The sequence below is a fragment of the Chinchilla lanigera genome, unplaced genomic scaffold (assembly GCF_000276665.1).
Source record: "Chinchilla lanigera isolate Chin_1 unplaced genomic scaffold, ChiLan1.0 scaffold00050, whole genome shotgun sequence".
Classification (NCBI taxonomy): Eukaryota; Metazoa; Chordata; class Mammalia; order Rodentia; family Chinchillidae; genus Chinchilla; species Chinchilla lanigera.
The window spans coordinates 2,087,307-2,104,487 of NW_004955451.1; the positions used below are offsets into that span (position 1 = coordinate 2,087,307).

The following is a 17,181-nucleotide window of genomic DNA, read 5'->3' on the forward strand; positions in this document are numbered from 1 at the left end:
TGGCTATATATAAAAATAGATTCACATAGAGACTAGTACTTAAATCTTCATAGCAATTTGAGTCACAATATTAAAAAACTAGAACAAACTAAGGAATGGATATAGAAATTATGATAATGTCCATACAATGGAAGAGTATCCACTAATGCAACTAAATGACAGAGCTAATGTTATCTGGCGCACACGAGATTCAGAAAATGCCTGTTAAATTCTAAAGTAGGCAGCGTTAATCTCTGTGGCAGAAAGCCTGTCAGTGGTGGTGACCAGGTAACTTGGGAGGGGATGCGCTGCAAGTAGACACAAACCAAGTATTTCTGAAGTACACATTTGTTAGACTCATCAAACTGGACACTGAAAATGAATGCATTTATAGTATTTAAATTATATATTAATAAAGATTAAAAAGTTTTAAAAAGTATTCTTTTTATACGGCCAGAAATACACTCAACTCCTTGGAAAAATAAGAGCATACATAAACATGAACCACTTTCATTTTTTTTTTATAGTATTCTTTTTCTTTTTTTTTTTTTTGGTACTGGGAATCAAACTCAGAACCTTGCACTTGCCAGGCAGACACTGTGCCACTGAGCCATCTTCCTGGACCCCACCTTCCTAAATACCTGTTTTATACAGAAAGCTATTGAAAATGAATAGATATTAATATTAACATTAAATACTAATTATTAAATTAATATTTTATTAAGAGGAAACCCCACTGGATATGGTCAAAGATATCTTCCTAACCTTAAAATTTAATGCCTTAAAAGAAATAAAATAAGTAAAAAGCACAAGGACACTTGAAGGTGCCCAAAATGCAGGAGGACGGTGTAAGATTCTTGAGGTAGGAAAAGAGTTACCGACTGTTTAGACTTCTCTGCTGGGAATGTATATTATCTATTTTGTTTTAGTTTTTGTTGGTTGTGGCTATACGCAACTTCAGGAAGTGATCACATAAGTCACCACCTTTGTTTTATTTCACAGTGTTTACTTGGGTCCCTCTAACAGGATATTATGTCGCAGGTTTGATAAAGATTTGCTGCGTTCTGGAGGATGGGGATTGGGCTTAGGGGTAGTGTGCTGGCCTCGCCCTGCCCTTGATTTCCAGCAGCACGAAAATATAAAGTAAAATACAGTCGCATAAGATTTAGTATATGCTGGGCTCCTCAGGTGAGAGAATACGTTGATGGATAGAACTATCAACATCTTAAAGCAGCTCAAGAAATGTGGTACTCTAAGCTACTTAAGAAATCAGCAGAGACTTTGAGTCTGTTGTTTTTAAATATTTGTGTTCTACTTGGAAGTTATATTATCCAAACAGGAATAGGCTGTTCTATAGTTGGTTTTGTGTAACTTGAATAGGTTAAAGATTTCTGTCAGTAGTGATACTTTCATTCTTTGTTCTCTTGTTTATGAATTTGACTATAACAGGTACTGTGTAGGTTTTCGTCTCTGCAAGTATCGATTGGAAAGAAGTACACAATAAGAATGAAAGCTCAAATGTAAAATTCTTTTAGGAGCGATACGATCTGAATTCCTGTAAATGTTTCTGTTTGACTCAGCCTATCAATGCTTATGCCCCTTTTTGGAAGAGAGTGTGAATAACTGGTGATTTGTCTTCCAATTCACATGTGGGCACATAATAAAGAACCATACAATTAGATAGGTGTTATAAATAGGATATGGGAAAAAAGACAAACCTCCTCATGTTTCCAAGATTTTATAGCATAGGCCCACTGCAGCTTTGCTACTCTTTAATTTTGCTTTTTGGTCTAACCAGCTGACGCCCAGTTGAGAAGACTTGTGTTCTTATGAGCCCACAAAAGCCTTAATGTTCATTCTCCAGCTAGCTCGGATTTTTGAGAACGCTGTGTACCATCAGCAACGTTAGTCCCCACCCTCCAACACTAATGCTCATCTATCAAACTTGAGGCTGAGAGTGAGGGAGAGGAAGCTTCCAGATAAACATACAGCAACGCCTAAACAGCTAATCACTCTAGGCTTCCGCTTCCAGGCCCTATAATTAGAAGGCCTTCTTTTCCTTGTATTCCCAGATGACGCAAATGCTTTCTGTGGCCTGGCACCTCATTTGGGGTGTGGGTTTAGTTTATGGCCAGGCCAGAGTCTGGTTTAGTCTTCTGATGCTGCATAAATAGTTCTCAAGCCACTGTCTACTTTGTACGAATTTTTCCTTTTATGTATATGTGCCTTTAAACTCGTTTTCTGGGGGAAAAGCAGCTTACTATTTTCTCAGTAGTATGTGTACATAAGAGGAAATTGTAAACAAAAGAAAATGATTATGGAGTTCTATACTGGGTGTTTCTTCCTTTTAAAATTTTTTAGCAGTATGTGTTTGCAGTACATAATGATTACATTCATCGTGGGGAATTGGTACGCGTAATGTACCCTAATTCACTTTCACCTTTGCCTCCCCCCTCCTCTTTCTCCCTCCTTTGCTCTTTGCTTTTTGAAGTTTTCAAATATTATTTTGAACACTTTGTGGAAAAAGGTAAACTTATTAGTGGATTATAGATGCCTCGTTCCTATGTCACAGTAGAAAAAGAAAACATTAGAGATACGATACGTAGATAATAGACACAAGTTTTCAGGGGCTTGTTTGGCTAAAAATTTTGAATTGGTTTTACATAATGACTCCTACACAGAGATTAATGCCAGTTTGAAAAGCCGTATTGCTATGTATTCATCTGTAATTATCACTCATATATGAAACATTTTGCAAATTGGTATGATTTCAGAAGAGGTGTTGTGGAGTTTGTCCATAGTACATGAGAAATATATGTGCCTTATAGATGACAGTTCATCCCAGTAACAGTCTGATGGATCTTTCCATTAAACAGTTTGACAAGTATAGATAATCACACTTTTGTGAGGAGGTAGAATCAGAAAACAGTAGTGGGGAAACATTTTATTCATGGCCACCATGTTCTGGATAATAGTTCTGATTTCTTTTAATAAATATTGTCCTGATTAAGAAAATTTCCAGCACTTTAATGGCAAAATTAAATGACACAGTGAGAAATGGATACTGTATAAGGTAAATAAAGCTCTTAACCGTAGAGAAAGGTGGGGGGAGGGTAGAGGAAAAGCACTGTCCAGAAAGACAAAAGGTATTTATGACCAACTTTCGAGATTTATTGGTGGAATAACAATAAGGAAAGAATGTAAAGTGTGCAGTAACCAAATGACCATTACTAGGTGCATAATGGGAATCAAGGTTATTAAATTATTTATAACAAATGCCCCTATTCATCATCTAAACTGAGTTCTCTTTGAAATAGCAAGGACACTGGCATCTGATAGTTTAATGTAGTAACTAGAACTGTATCTTAACCAAAGAAAGCAATTTCAAAATAATGTTTCATCTTTTCACTAAATGACTGCCTTACCTCTACATAGATGCTTAATGTCCTTACATGCCTTTTATCTCAACAAGCATTATAGTTTCATCTAAAATATTCCCAAAAGGTTCATGTGCTCAGAGGCGGGGTTTAGGATGGTCATTAGATCACGGAGCACGAAGCTCATCAATGGACTGACTAATCCATTGATAAATTCATAGCTCAGCGTGCTGTTAGCACATGGGGCCCAGGTGGAGGAAATAGCTTACTATAGGTGTGGCTTTGAAAGGTACTGTGTATCATTTGCCTGGCTCTTCCCTGTGTTGTGCTTCCTTGCTGCCATGAGGGTTATAGCTTCCCTCTGCCATGCACTTGTGACATGATTTCTCTGCCATGGGGCCAGCCAGCTGTAGGCTGAAACCTCTGAACCTGTGAGCCCAAATAAACCTTTCTACTGAGTATATCAGGTATTTTGTCCCAGCAATAAAAAGCTGACTGCTACAGAAAAGAACAGTTTGTCGACAGTTAGTTAATATGATTCCACTATGGAAAAGCAGAGCAAGCTAGTAAGCAATCCTTTTTATAGAAAATGGTGGTAAAATTTGCACAGAACGCAAAGGAACAGACACACAAAGTTAGGTGTGTGCTTTATAATTTCTGAAAAAATTCATTAATATGTAATATAAAGAGATATAGCCCATAAATATATATATATAAATATATATATTCATGTGGAAATATGAAATAAAAGCAAGAAATAAAAGCAAACAGATAAACATAAAAAAGGATAAAATAGTGGATGTAAATCATACCCTACTGCAAGTGTACTGTTAATATACTAAAGACACCAATTAAAAGTCATGTTAAAAAATAGACCCAAATCATATTGATAAATATAGAATTAGAAAAAGGCAAATATATACCATACATATACCAACCAAAACAAATTTGGAATAGTTTTGTTAATATTAGACAAAGTAGACTTCAGAGTGAGGAAAAACACGATTAGTATCCTAAAGGAAATAAAAGAAACAGGCATCACTAACCCCCGCTAGATGTTGAAATGGATCAAGTTCTTGAAGAACAGAAAGTAAATCACCCCAGGGAATTAAGAAAATTAGAACACTTAGAGTATAAGTTGAGCATCCCTGATCTGAAAATTTTAGGTTAGAAATGGTGCAGAATCCAAAATTTTTTAGCACTAATGTGACACCACTGGCAGAAAGTCCCATAACAGCTGGGTGTGGGGCACATGCCTGTAATCCCAGTACAGTCCCAGTACAATGGGGACACATGCCTGCAATCCCAGGTTGGGGCAGGAGAATCATCCTGAGTCTAGGCCAGTCTGTGCTACATAAGTGAGTTCAGGGCCCTATCTCAGCCTCTCCACCAAAAGAAAATCCTATAGCAGGGTGCAGTCAAAATATAAGCACAGTAAGCCTGGGGATGTAGCTCAGTGATAATAGGCCGTGTGTAGCGTGCGATAGAACCCTGTCTTCAATCCTTAGTACCACAAAAACAAAGCTAAACACAGTTATACAAAAATATTGTATAAAGTTGACTTTTGGCTGGGCGTGGTGGTGCATGCCTGTAATCCCAGCACTTGAGAGGCTGAGGCAGAAGGATCGTTGTAAGTTCGAGGGCAGCCTGGGCTACATAAGTGAACAACACAAGGCCAGCCTGAACTACCTACCAAGACCCTGTCTCAAAAAGACCAAAAAAAAAAAAAAAATTGCCTTCTGTGTGTATAAGGTGTGCGTGTGAAACCTAAGTTTCTTGTTTATATATGGGTCCTATCCCCCAAATGTCTCCTTATTAAATATTCAAATAGATCTGAAATAACCTTTGGTCCCAAATATTTTGCACATTAGATACTCAAAACTGTAATTAAAAACCTTCCATGATAGTCTATAAAAGTTTTATTATCAAACATTTAAACTAGAAATACAGCAATTTTAAACTTTGTTGTTGTAGTAGAAAGTAGCAGAATAAGGAACATTTTTCATTTCACTCTTTGGTGCTGGAGTTTCCCTGATAACAGTACCAGGGCAGCATGTTGGTGGAGGGGAAGGGTGACCTGCATATGCCGAATACTCTGAGTTGATCCCTACCCAATGTATACATGATGAGAACTTTACATTGTACATCTCTCTGTACAGATACTATACCATTCAAAGACATTCCCTAATAGCAGATAGACTTATCCGAGGAGTTTGAAGCTTTTTCAGTATTTGATCATATTGTTAAAAATACCATATTAATTAAATGTGATACAGATGCACAGTAGAATACTATTTAGCCATAAAAATAGTGCAGCCCATGGGGCTGGGGATGTAGCTCAGCGGCACAAGCGCTTGCCTGGCAAGCCAGAGGTCATGAGTTCAATTCCCAGTACCAAAAAAAAAAAAAAAAAAAAAAAAAAAAAAAATAGTGCAGCCCTGTCATTTGTAGTGTCAAGGATTCATGTGGAGATAATTTGAAATAAGGCTCAGAAACACAAATACCACATAATCTCACTTATGCATGGAATCTTAAGAAGTTGATCTCATACAGGTTGAGGGCAGAAAGATAACAAAGCCTGGCGGAGTAGTGGGGAGTGATGGCTAGCAAAAGGTTGCTTAGTGAGTAGTACTCCAAGTTACAGTTAGATAGGAGCAAGAAATTCTGGCATGCTGTTGTTCAGTATGCTGCCTCTGTGAGGGCCGATCCAAATACAGTCACCTCTGGCCCCAAGTGCCATCCAGTGAAAAGGCAGCGATCTTCAGTAGGAGAAGCAGCGCACTGAGCCTTAGTACCAATGTGTAACAAGTTTCAGCTTGTTTGATGCAGTTGATTGTGAGCTACTTTCGAGTGAAAGTGTGTCTTAAAGTGTGCCATAAGGGCTGGGGATTTAGCTCAGGGGCACAGGCGCCTGCCTGGCAAGTGCAAGGTCCTGAGTTCGATTCCTGGAACCCCCCCCCACACACACACACAAAGAATGAAAAAAAGTGTGCCATAAATCCCAGATCACAAAACATTAAGATGTAATTTTGTCAGTTTCACTGGAGTTGTGAGATAGCATTGCTTTAGATTTTAGCTCTTAAGAAATGTCATTGTTGTAGTGTGAATTTGCAAGGGAAACCGTTTAATACAAACACATAATTTATAGGATTATTTTATAATAGTCACTCAAAGGTTTAAGTACAAAAGAGTGCAGGAAATCTGTCCACATACTAAAGCCCAAAGAATGCAGCTGAGGGCCCGGATCCACAGCAATGTCTTGCATGAATCCAGCTGAAGACTTAGAGCCCATAACAGTACCCTCCATGAGTCCAGCTGGAGGCCTAGAGCCCATGACAATGTCCCATGCAAGTCTGTTTCAAGGATCTACACTAGAAAGGCCCCAAGGTCAGTGTTGGAAGCTAGAAAATCTGTGCCTGTGGAATGAAGGGTCTGGGCCAGCAGGCTGAGGGATCTGCCCTGGAGCCCGGAAGCGACACTCAAAGAAAGGACCAGAGCTCCCCCGAAAAGTACCACAGCCGTACTCAGCGACAATGAGGTCCCGAGCTCCTCGGACGATTAGAACAGCTGAGTTCATCTTAGGAAGGCCAGCATGTCAAGCTTCTCCATGAGATTGAACAGTGCACCATCTTTCCCTCAAGAGCCAGGAAGCGATGCTCAGAGTAAGGACCAGAGCTCCCGCAAAGTGAACCATAGCCACCCTCAGCAGCAGCGAGGTCATGAGGTCCTGAGCTCCTCCGATGAGAACAGCTGAGTTCATATCAGGAAAGCCAGCATGACAGGCTCCTCCAGGAGAACCAACAGCACCGCCTTCCTCTCTGGTTTTCATTTTATGTTGTTGGCAGCAACCCTCAGGTGGGCCCTCCACACCCAGCATCAATCACCCTGGTTCAGTTCAGCTGAGTGTTACAAGTTGCCCACCCGTTGTCAATCCACAGTCATCATGAGAGATGAAACTTAGATTTGTGTAAGACCGAGCATCTCCATGGACGACAGCCTGTTCTCATATGGAAAAGACCCAACATTAAGGTGATGTTGATGGTGTTTTTTGACCTTGATGGAATTATGGAACTGGATTGATACCCAGGAAGACTACAGTGAACTTTAAAGATTACCAGAGCTTACTACAGCATTTAAGAAACTATGCATATAGAAAATGGCCTGAAAAATGGGTAGTTTCATCCTCTTAGGATAATGACTGATTTTCGAATGGCAGTTTCTGTCCCCTAAGAACATTATCCTCATTCACCTTACTCACTGGATCTGACACTGCAGCGTTTCCCCAAAGTCAAAATGACCATGAGAAGTAAATATTTTAAATTGATTCAGGACATCTAGGCATCCAAGACAGTGCAACTAACCATGCTAATGAAAGAGGACTTCCACAGCTATTTCAGAAAATGGCAAGATGATGGGATAAGTGTATGTGAAGGGAGGAGGAGTATTTTAAGGGGGATGAATGGCAATGTGTCTTTTACTTTTAGGAATTTTTTACTAAAAATCTACTTTAAGTAAATTTTTAAAAAGTAAGCACTCTGTATTTTTGATAACAATAATATATAGCATACTTCAAAAAGCTAGATTTTGCAAATTTTCACTATAGCGAAATAATAAATGTGTGAGGAAATAGATGATTAAGTGGTTTCAAACATCATATAGCATACACATGTGTTAAAACATCATGTTACAGCATTAATGTGTAGACTTTCTATATCTGTGTATCACTTAAAATATTTAATAAAAAATGACTGGTGGGGGGGGGCAAGACAGATACAGCTTTGTTAGTTTGTATTGTATAGTTTATACTTACTTTTGGTGCCAGGGATTGAGTTCAGGTCTTCCCTCGTGCTGAGCAGGCCCTCTATAGATACAGTTTTAAAATGCAAATGGATCTACCAAGAAAATCCCACCCAGAAATATGACCCTTTATAACTTAAGTCCATTTGGGAACTTGTAAATGTTTCTGGGGTCGTTTTATCACAGTGGCGGTGAACCTGGCACACGTGCAGCAGCAGGCTGTTTGTATCGCTGAAAGCTCTGCTTCTGTGTTTTTCTTTTCACGTACGAATTGTTTTTCTGAAACTAAAACCTCAGTATGCAGGTTTAATTGCAGGGTTGGCACTTTGTGATAGATAAATAAGTGGGTTTCAGGTTGCAGTTTGAACACTGGGTCTTCTAAAGGTGCACTGTCGCTGGTTTAAAAACTGTGATTTGAAAACAAAACTAGAAGTACAATCATGAAACTTTTGAAAGAAAACTGTAAATCTTATTGACCTGGAATGACGTCGCAATGAAGAACCAACTCTGGGAAAGGCACTGTATAGGCAGTTTCAATAGATATCATGGCAGCACAGAGACAAATTTCATTTTATTTTTGGAAAGAAGTTTTGACTGTGTTGTTGAGGCTGGAATAGAACTTCTGAGCTTGTGCGTATCCACCTCCTGAGTGAACGGGGCTCACAAGTATGCAGTGCCACACCCAGCGTGGCAGAGAAAAATTTTACGCTGGTGAATTAAGTGGGGGAAATTAATCATCTGACCAGTTGGTAAACTAGCCCTTAGAATTCAAGTTGGGAGAAATTACAAGATGTGGGAGTAAGTTTTAGTTCTGTGGAATGACATCATTTTCACAGTCATTTAAAAAATTACGTGAGGCAGGAGGATCACCATGAGATCCGGGCCAGCCTGGGCTACATAGTGAGTTCAAGGCCGGACTGAACTACATAATGAGACCCTGTCTCAAAACAGACAAACAAGTAAACAACAACTATATATGTATAAATGTATATATAAATGAATAGTGTAATTTAAGGCATATAACGTCTCTCAGCATGATGTCATACAAAGGCATCATAATAGTTTTACATCTGTTATTTATATCTTGCTACTTTAATGCTATGACACTAAATTGGTATTCATAGGAAAAATGTATTTTGGCTTAACTTTTTTATTTTGAACATTTTTATGTCCCTAATAATTTATTAATATTTTTTAAATGTATATTTTAAAAAATATTCCACCCACATGTGCAGTCATGTTTATTTTTACCCTTCGTTTTTTGTCTTCCAGGAATGCTGTTAGTCACAACAGATACCCTTGGCCATGACTTCCATGTCTTCCAAATCCTGACACATCCTTGGTCCTCCTCGCAGAGTGCTGTCCACCATCTGTACACTCTTCACAGGGGTGAAACTGAAGCCAAAGTAAGTGAAGTTTCCAGAAGGTTGATTTCTTTGTGTAATACGATATCTAATCTGGTTGGTTATTTATATCACATTGGAACTCAATGTTTGTCAGAAAGTATTGTTCTCTGAAAGCGAGTGGGTTAGATTAAATGTTAAAAATATCCCTTTTGACCCGGTAAATACATAAGCAATGTTAACACCTTATAATTAAAAATTTAGTGAGTTTTACTAAAACAGTAGTTCATTTTATACTGCACTTCCCAAACTAATACCATGTCTTGCTCCAGAGAAAACTCTCATTCAACTATCTCTCCAAACTTAGCATTTTGATTTTACACACATACGTACACACGTACATACACACATATACACATATTCACAAATATACAAAAGTAATTCACTTTCCTAATAAGTATGGGCATATGGATATACTGCCAGCAGTTCACAGTGCTGTTGAAACCTGGTTGTGCATGTCTCTCCCCCACCACTTCAGTTAGTGCTATCACTTTGGTAATGTAAAATCACCGGTGGTGCATATATTTGATGAAGAAAATTGCTAAACACTGCTGCTTTATCCCCAGAGAGCCAGTTTTTGTTTGTTTTTTTTGTTTTGTTTTGTTTTTCTCCGGTACCGGGAACCGAACTCACGACCTTGCGCTTGCCAGGCAGGCGCTTTTGCCACTGAGCTAAATCCCCAGCCCCGAGAGCCAGTTTTTAAATGTCTGTATATGTAACTGTACAAACATACATGCCCCCTCCAATTTACTGAGTAATATTGTGCACCATGTTAAATAATTTAAGTATATTTTCTGTTTAAATGTGTAGTGTTTTTAATATCACATTGTGTAGAGACTGTATATGTCTCAATAGCCTAAAATCCCAAATAGCCTTTTGTTTCACAGAGCTGTTTTTGATGTATTTACACCATCATGTGTCTGTCACTCTAGGTGTGTCTGTCACTCTAGCCTGTTGACCCTATACTATTTATTGGATAGTCTGTTCTTTCTCAATAGTCTGAAGTGCTGTTTCTCTTCAATTCCCTTCAAAGCAAATGACTGTAATAAAACATCTTAAATACTACCTATAGGAATTAATGAATTAAAAATGATACATAACAAAAGAATTGGGTAGCTTGTTACTCACTATTCTGAATGTTGCTGGAGTATCCACCATTTATCCTGCCTTTCTTCTGTCAAGTTAATATAACCACATAGTTAATGAGAGAATGTTTTTCTGTTGAATTCCAACATAATATAATAAATATTAGAAAATAATTGTTTTCAATTATGGACTTAATAATCATCTCTGTTAGGTTTTAGCTGATGAATCTTAGCGTTACTCAAGTGGCGCAATCATATATTGTGTGCTTAACAACATGATGTAATAGGGTATGATATCATCAATGAATTACTCTTGCCCAGATCTTTAAATTAAACCTGTATCTAATCCAGCTTCTAAATATAATTAACACTCTAAAGAAAGTACATAAATGTTAAACACCACCATCGGAATGTGAATAGCCAGTTCTAAAATGTAGGAAGTTTTAGAGTATAAATGTCATGTAAGAGGTCACACCTGTAATCCCAGCACTTGGGAGGCTGAGGCAGGAGGGTGGCTGCAAATTCAAGGCCAGCCTGGGCTACATAGTGAGTTCCGGCCAGCCTGAACTACATAGCAAGACCCTGTCTCAACCCTCACCCCACAGAAGTGACCTAGCTTCTTTGACACGTAATTATAATGGGAAAATAAAAGTTGGTTTGTAGTAGGGGAAATACTGTTAAAGATTAAAGAAGATGTTGGAGAATATCATCTAAGTGCAAAGTGTGGATTGCTTTGAATCCTCTCTCATACAAACCCAGGTTAAAAAGATACTTTTTTCACACAAATGGTTAGTTTATTTTGTGGTAGGGATTGAACTCAAGGCCCTGAGCTAACATTGCCAATGCATTTTATTTTATTTTATTTTATTTTATTTGTATGTTTATTTTGACACTGTGTTTTTATAAATTGCTTAGGCTGGGCTTGAAGTTCATCCTCCTGCCTTGGATAGTCTGTTCTTTCTCAACAGTCTAAAGTGCTGTTTCTCTTCAATTCCCTTCAAAGCAAATGACTGTAATAAGTGCTAAGGGAGATTTTTATTTTTGACTTATGAAATAATTAAAGTCCTTAACTTTTAGCAAAACAGTAATGTGATACAAAGATAGTCTGGAATTTAAAGTAAAATAATAAGCAGTAGAGGAAGTTTGATGAGGTGGTATAACGAGCGACACGAGGAAAAGGCGGCAGGGTTCTGTTGACTACAAGAGATGCAGGAGGCACATCATGTGAGTGGAGTGTGTAAAGTCTGTACCCTAAGTTAAACAGAAAATGAGGAGACATTTTTGAGACACTTGGAAAACATTGCCCAGGATCTGGGTCTTACATGATATTTATTAAGTACTATTAACCTGCTGTGTGTGAAATTATAGTGCAGTTACGTTGTTTTAAGAAAATCTACCTGATGTTCAGATGTTGTGCCTTCACAAATAAATTTATTTCTGTTAAAAAAAACCCAAGAAAATCTTTCTATGTTAGGCATTCAACCTGAAGTCAATCATATGATATTACTAATTTGTGTTAAAATTTTCTGTCAAGACAGAAATGACACAGATTCATAAGATTTGTATTACGTTAATAATTACTGAAGATAGGTGATGTCTGTGTCATGTGGTACATTTTAGCATTTTATGTGTTTGGATTTTGGGGTTTTTTGTTTTTTGTTTTTTTGTTTGTTTTTTGAGACAGGGTCTCACTGTGCAGTTCAGGCTGGCCTTGACCTCAGTTTGTAGCCCAGGCTGGTCTTAAACTCACAATGATCCTCCTGCCTCAGCCTCTGGAGTGCTGGGATTACAGGCATGTGCCCTCATGCCCAGTGTTATTTTATGTTTGGAAAGTCTCTAAAAGAATGTAAAAATAAAACTCTTTAACAGCATTATGCCGTTTGGTTTATTTTAGCTTTATAACATGATTTACCATTCATTTTCTGTCATTTCGCTAACTATTGTCTTTAGGTTAACTTTTTTGGGTTATGTAGATAATCCTATGAAGATTTTCTTTGGGGGAAAGTTACATTGAAATGACATTTTCATAGTTAGAACTGACATTCCTACATTATATAAGCTTTTTTAGAATTAGTTATTGTTGTAGTGTAGCTAAACTATTGATTATTTTATTCCAAATTTCTGTCTTCTTACTTTGGTAGACTGTTATGAGATCAAATAGTTTTCTAGTGAATTTTCTTTGTAGAGTGCTTTATAAAAAGTCACAGTTTTTATTTCTATCAAACCACTTGGCTAGACACTGTATACCATTTGTGCAGTTGTAATAGTGGTACTTTTATCCTTTATTTTCTTTTCCTTTGTCCTTATTATTTTGGTCTATTTTTCAGCATCTTTTTGATTTCATAAGTAATACATAAAACTTTTGAAAGTGTGTATTGTAGTTTTTAAATGTAAATTTTATACAGTTCTGTGTAAAGACTTTAATAATCTCTTTCACAAAATCTATCATAAATACACTATAAGTTGCTAAGTTTAATAAAATTGATTTCTCTTTGAGATTTCTGCTTAGAAGTGTACCATTTGGATCATAACCTACACTTTGGCAGTGATTCATACTAAGAATGTCACTGTATTTTCTCTCCTTATCTTGTAGAATCAATACATTTTTTAAAATGCCAGTTCTCTTTTGCTTCACTAAAGTTCATGTTTGTGTTTTGATGGGTTGTCTGTTTTGAATAATGCTGAGGCTTCTTTTATCTTCCTCCTTCCCTCCCTTCCTTATAGTCTTTTTTGAGACAGGGTTTTACGGCGCAGTTCAGGATGACCTTGAACTCACTTTATAGCCAAGGCTGGCCTTGAACTTGCAGCTATCCTAGTGCTGGGCTTACAGGTGTGCACCACTGGGTTTCTTTTTTTAAATTTATTTTTATTTATTTTTTTAAGCAGACTGAGCAACTTCATTGAAGGTAATGGGTTTCTTTTAAAAAATAAAATCTTCCTTGGATTCTTGTGTTCTTAAGTTCTTTCACAGGTACAGATCTTTTTTTTTTTTTTTACCCTGAGTCATTTAAAAATTCGCTGTCAAAATTGTTATCCTCAATGTATGAACATGTGTTTACTACAAATGATAGAACTCTTCCTCTCAGCCATAAAATAATCATCAAAATACACATCCATAAATGTATGCCACCTGACACTCACACCCCATTTAAGTTTCACCAATTGTCCCAATAATGAGCAGCAGGGTCTATTTCAGGAAACTTTGTTGTCAGATTTTTCATTGTGGAGTGGTTTATCATTATTTGTTTACCATTTCCACCATGCCTGGCTGTTTGAATATTTTAAACGCTCAATATCTGTTTTTGATACCTAGTTTCTGTTAGCATTATGTACCATTTCGTATGTCTGCAAGTTTATTCTAGAAATAGAAATCTTGCTTAGCTTTCTTGATATCCCTCATCGTTAGAACAGTGCCTTGCATACTTCAGAACACTAGTTTATTTCAGCCGTGGTATTCATATTTAAGGGGTAGGCAGAACAGATAGAATGTATTAAAGTGATTTTACTCTAGGACACACACCATAATTTAGAATTTCTGAACAGCAGATATCAAGATCTAAGAACCATAAAATTAATTTTTATAAAATTCTACTTAAACTTATTTTGATGTGATAGAATTTAACACTAATCATTAAATATGTATGGCGCATGATCCTCTAGCCATCTTCAAATTCTTCAAAATCATATTATTTGAATTCTTCCAAGAACTCTGAGGGTACTTTAATCAGGCAGAGGGAAAAAGTATGTGGATTTAATTATGTTGAATTAAGTTGTTTTGTGGTATTTGACTTGGGATATCCTCTGCATCTGACAGTAATTTTCTTCATAAAGCACATATGTAGTAAGAAAACTAGACCTTGTTTCGAGAGAACATATAAATCTTTTTTTTTTTTTTTTCCAGTACTAGGAATTGAACCCTGGGCTGTCCACTGAGCTGTATCCCTCCCCCTTTTATTTTATAACTTTGGGAACTTGCTAAATTGCCCAGGCTGGGTTCTAACTTGAGATCCCTCTTCTTCAGTGTTCAGAGTGCTGGGATTACAAGTGTACACCACCGTGCCTGGCTATTACCTATAAATCTGATAGGTATTTTACTCAGGTAGACTTTTCATTTTTGTATTTAACATGCTAATTTTTATAAATAGTGAAAATGAGTTTGAAACATCTGTGTAGTGCTTGAGCACATGAAAATAGTCCTACAAAATAGTATGATTATGTGTGTAGCTTGTGGTCATAGGATTTTTGTTTACTTTTTTTCCCAAGCCTTATATTAATTATGTAGCTCAGGCTGGCCTCAAACTCATGGCAGTCCTCTTGCCTCAGCTTCTAGGGTGCTGGGATTACAGGGTGTGCACCATCATACCCGGCCTTAAAATTCATTTGTAAGTGTGCAACTCAGAGGTTTTTAATCTTTCTCGGATAGAAGCAGACCATCAACAGTATCTGATTTCACAAAGTATTCATAACCCTTAAAGTGAACCCCTCACCTAGTTACGGTCAGTTCTCATTCCTGTTTTTCCAGTTGCCCCATATACTTGGATACTGATTAATGGTTATGTAACCAAAGAAAAGCTAGTTACTCTTTCTGAGTTACTCATCTATATAATAAGGCCTGTACCTGGTTCATAGGGTTTATTGATCATGAGTATAGGTGTAAAATGCTTAGCAAAGCGCCTACAGCACTGAGTGTCAAATAAAGGATCCGTGTCATTACCTACACTTTCGGCCAGTGTAGAGTAACAGGAGATTTATTTACTTTCCTGCTTGAAACAACTAACCATTAAATAGTAGCTGTTCCAGACACTACACACCAGCTTTGAAGGGTGGCTATTTCTGAGAGATGGGAAGCAAGAAGAGGACTGTGATTACCCCAGTTTAGTTCCTTGAAAGAGTTTGCAGTCTATGATACAGGAAGCAGCAGCCCAAGGCGAGCCTTGTAATGTCCCCAAGTTAATGAGATGATATTAAGAATCCAGGGAGACTGAGGGTATAGATTCTGAAGACAGAGTGGAAGACATATGCGACCTGCAAAGACAGAGGATCCCAGACACCCTGCATACGATGTCTGAGAACCTGGAAGGAACCACCCTCAGGACAGAAAGGAGAAAGTAAAACCATCTTTATTCAAAGTCGATAGGTTGTGTGGAACATCTACATGATTCCATAAAAAACAGAAATAATGAATAATGTAAACCATCAGAGGATATAGAACAATATGTAAAAATCAACTGAACTTCCACTAACTAATAACCATTGATTGTTTAAAAGTTTTTAAGGGCCATTGATATAGCCCAGTGGTACAGTGCCTGCTTGGCAAGTACAAGCAAGGGTCCTGAGTTCAATTCCTGGTACCAAAAAAGTTTTAAAAAATATAAAATACTGACATTACTATATGCAGGACTCATACACTAAAAACTAGAAAATATTGCCCAAAAGTAGGTAAGTGGGGAAGTTGAACTGTTTTCTTGTGCTGGAATACATAATACAATTATGACGTCAGTTCTCTGCAAATTGATCTGTAGATTTAGTGTACTTCTCATCCGAATCCCAACAGGATTTTTCTATAGAAATAATCTGACTCTTAACATTGACTTGAAAATACAGAAGACTTAAAATAAGCAAAATAACCTGAAAAGTGAGAACAAAGTAGTATAGATGTTGTTACCTAATAGCCAGACTTACTAAATGTACATTAATAAATACAGACTTCAAGAACTTTGTCACACATGTGGACAGTTATTTTTGACAAAGGTGCGTTGATGCAAAGTAAAGGTTAGTTTTTCTCAACAAATTAACTCATATTGGGTTATAGACTTAAACATAAAACTTATAACTAAAACTCCTATGAGGAAGCATAGGACAAAACTTTGTCCCTTCAGTTATGAATAGATTATTGAAAATGCAACGCTAATGGCAAACTCCACTAAAGAAAAATTGATAAGTTGTAGCCCATCAAATGAAACACATCAGCTCTTTGAAAAGAAACCATTAAGAGAAACAAAAGGCACAAGTTGTCTTATATGCACAACTCCTTTTAAGATGTTAAATGTTAGTGCATTGAGGAAATGGACTTCTATTCATCAGACCTGATTTCTAGAAATGTAAAATGATATAGCCACGCTGGAAAATAGGTTGGTGTTTTCACATCTCAATATAAACTTACCATAGAACCCAGCAATAAGAATCCTGGGCATAATATGCAGAAATTTAAAACTTACATCATTTGAGATGTGTCTAAAATTGTTTGATACTTGTTTCCTGTGGTTGCTCTAACAAATTGTCATGAAATATGTGTTAAAATATTAGAAATTTGCTCTCAAAGTTCAAAATCAAGCTGTAAACTATGCTGCAGTCTGTTTGGACTTGCTCCCTTCCATCCATGTACTGGCCCCTTTGGAGGTTCTGTGGAGAAACCTTCTCTGCATTTTCTAGCTTCTGGCTGCTGTCACCATTCCTTGACTTGTAGCCACATCCCTCAATCTCTGTATTTGTGGTCACATTGTGTCCTTCTCCTCCTGTGTTTCTAATAAGGACGCATAT

General features: G+C 37.2%; 1 protein-coding gene across 1 annotated transcript in view; it reads left to right on the plus strand.

The window, feature by feature from the left end:
• The window catches only part of Bcas3 (breast carcinoma amplified sequence 3), a gene marked incomplete in the record, with an annotated part of 520,369 nt that overhangs the window by 157,450 nt on the left and 345,738 nt on the right, over nt 1-17,181 (plus strand). Inside the window, 1 exon segment of the mRNA XM_013519304.1 lies at nt 9,426-9,559. Coding sequence (XP_013374758.1) covers nt 9,426-9,559 — 134 coding nt within the window.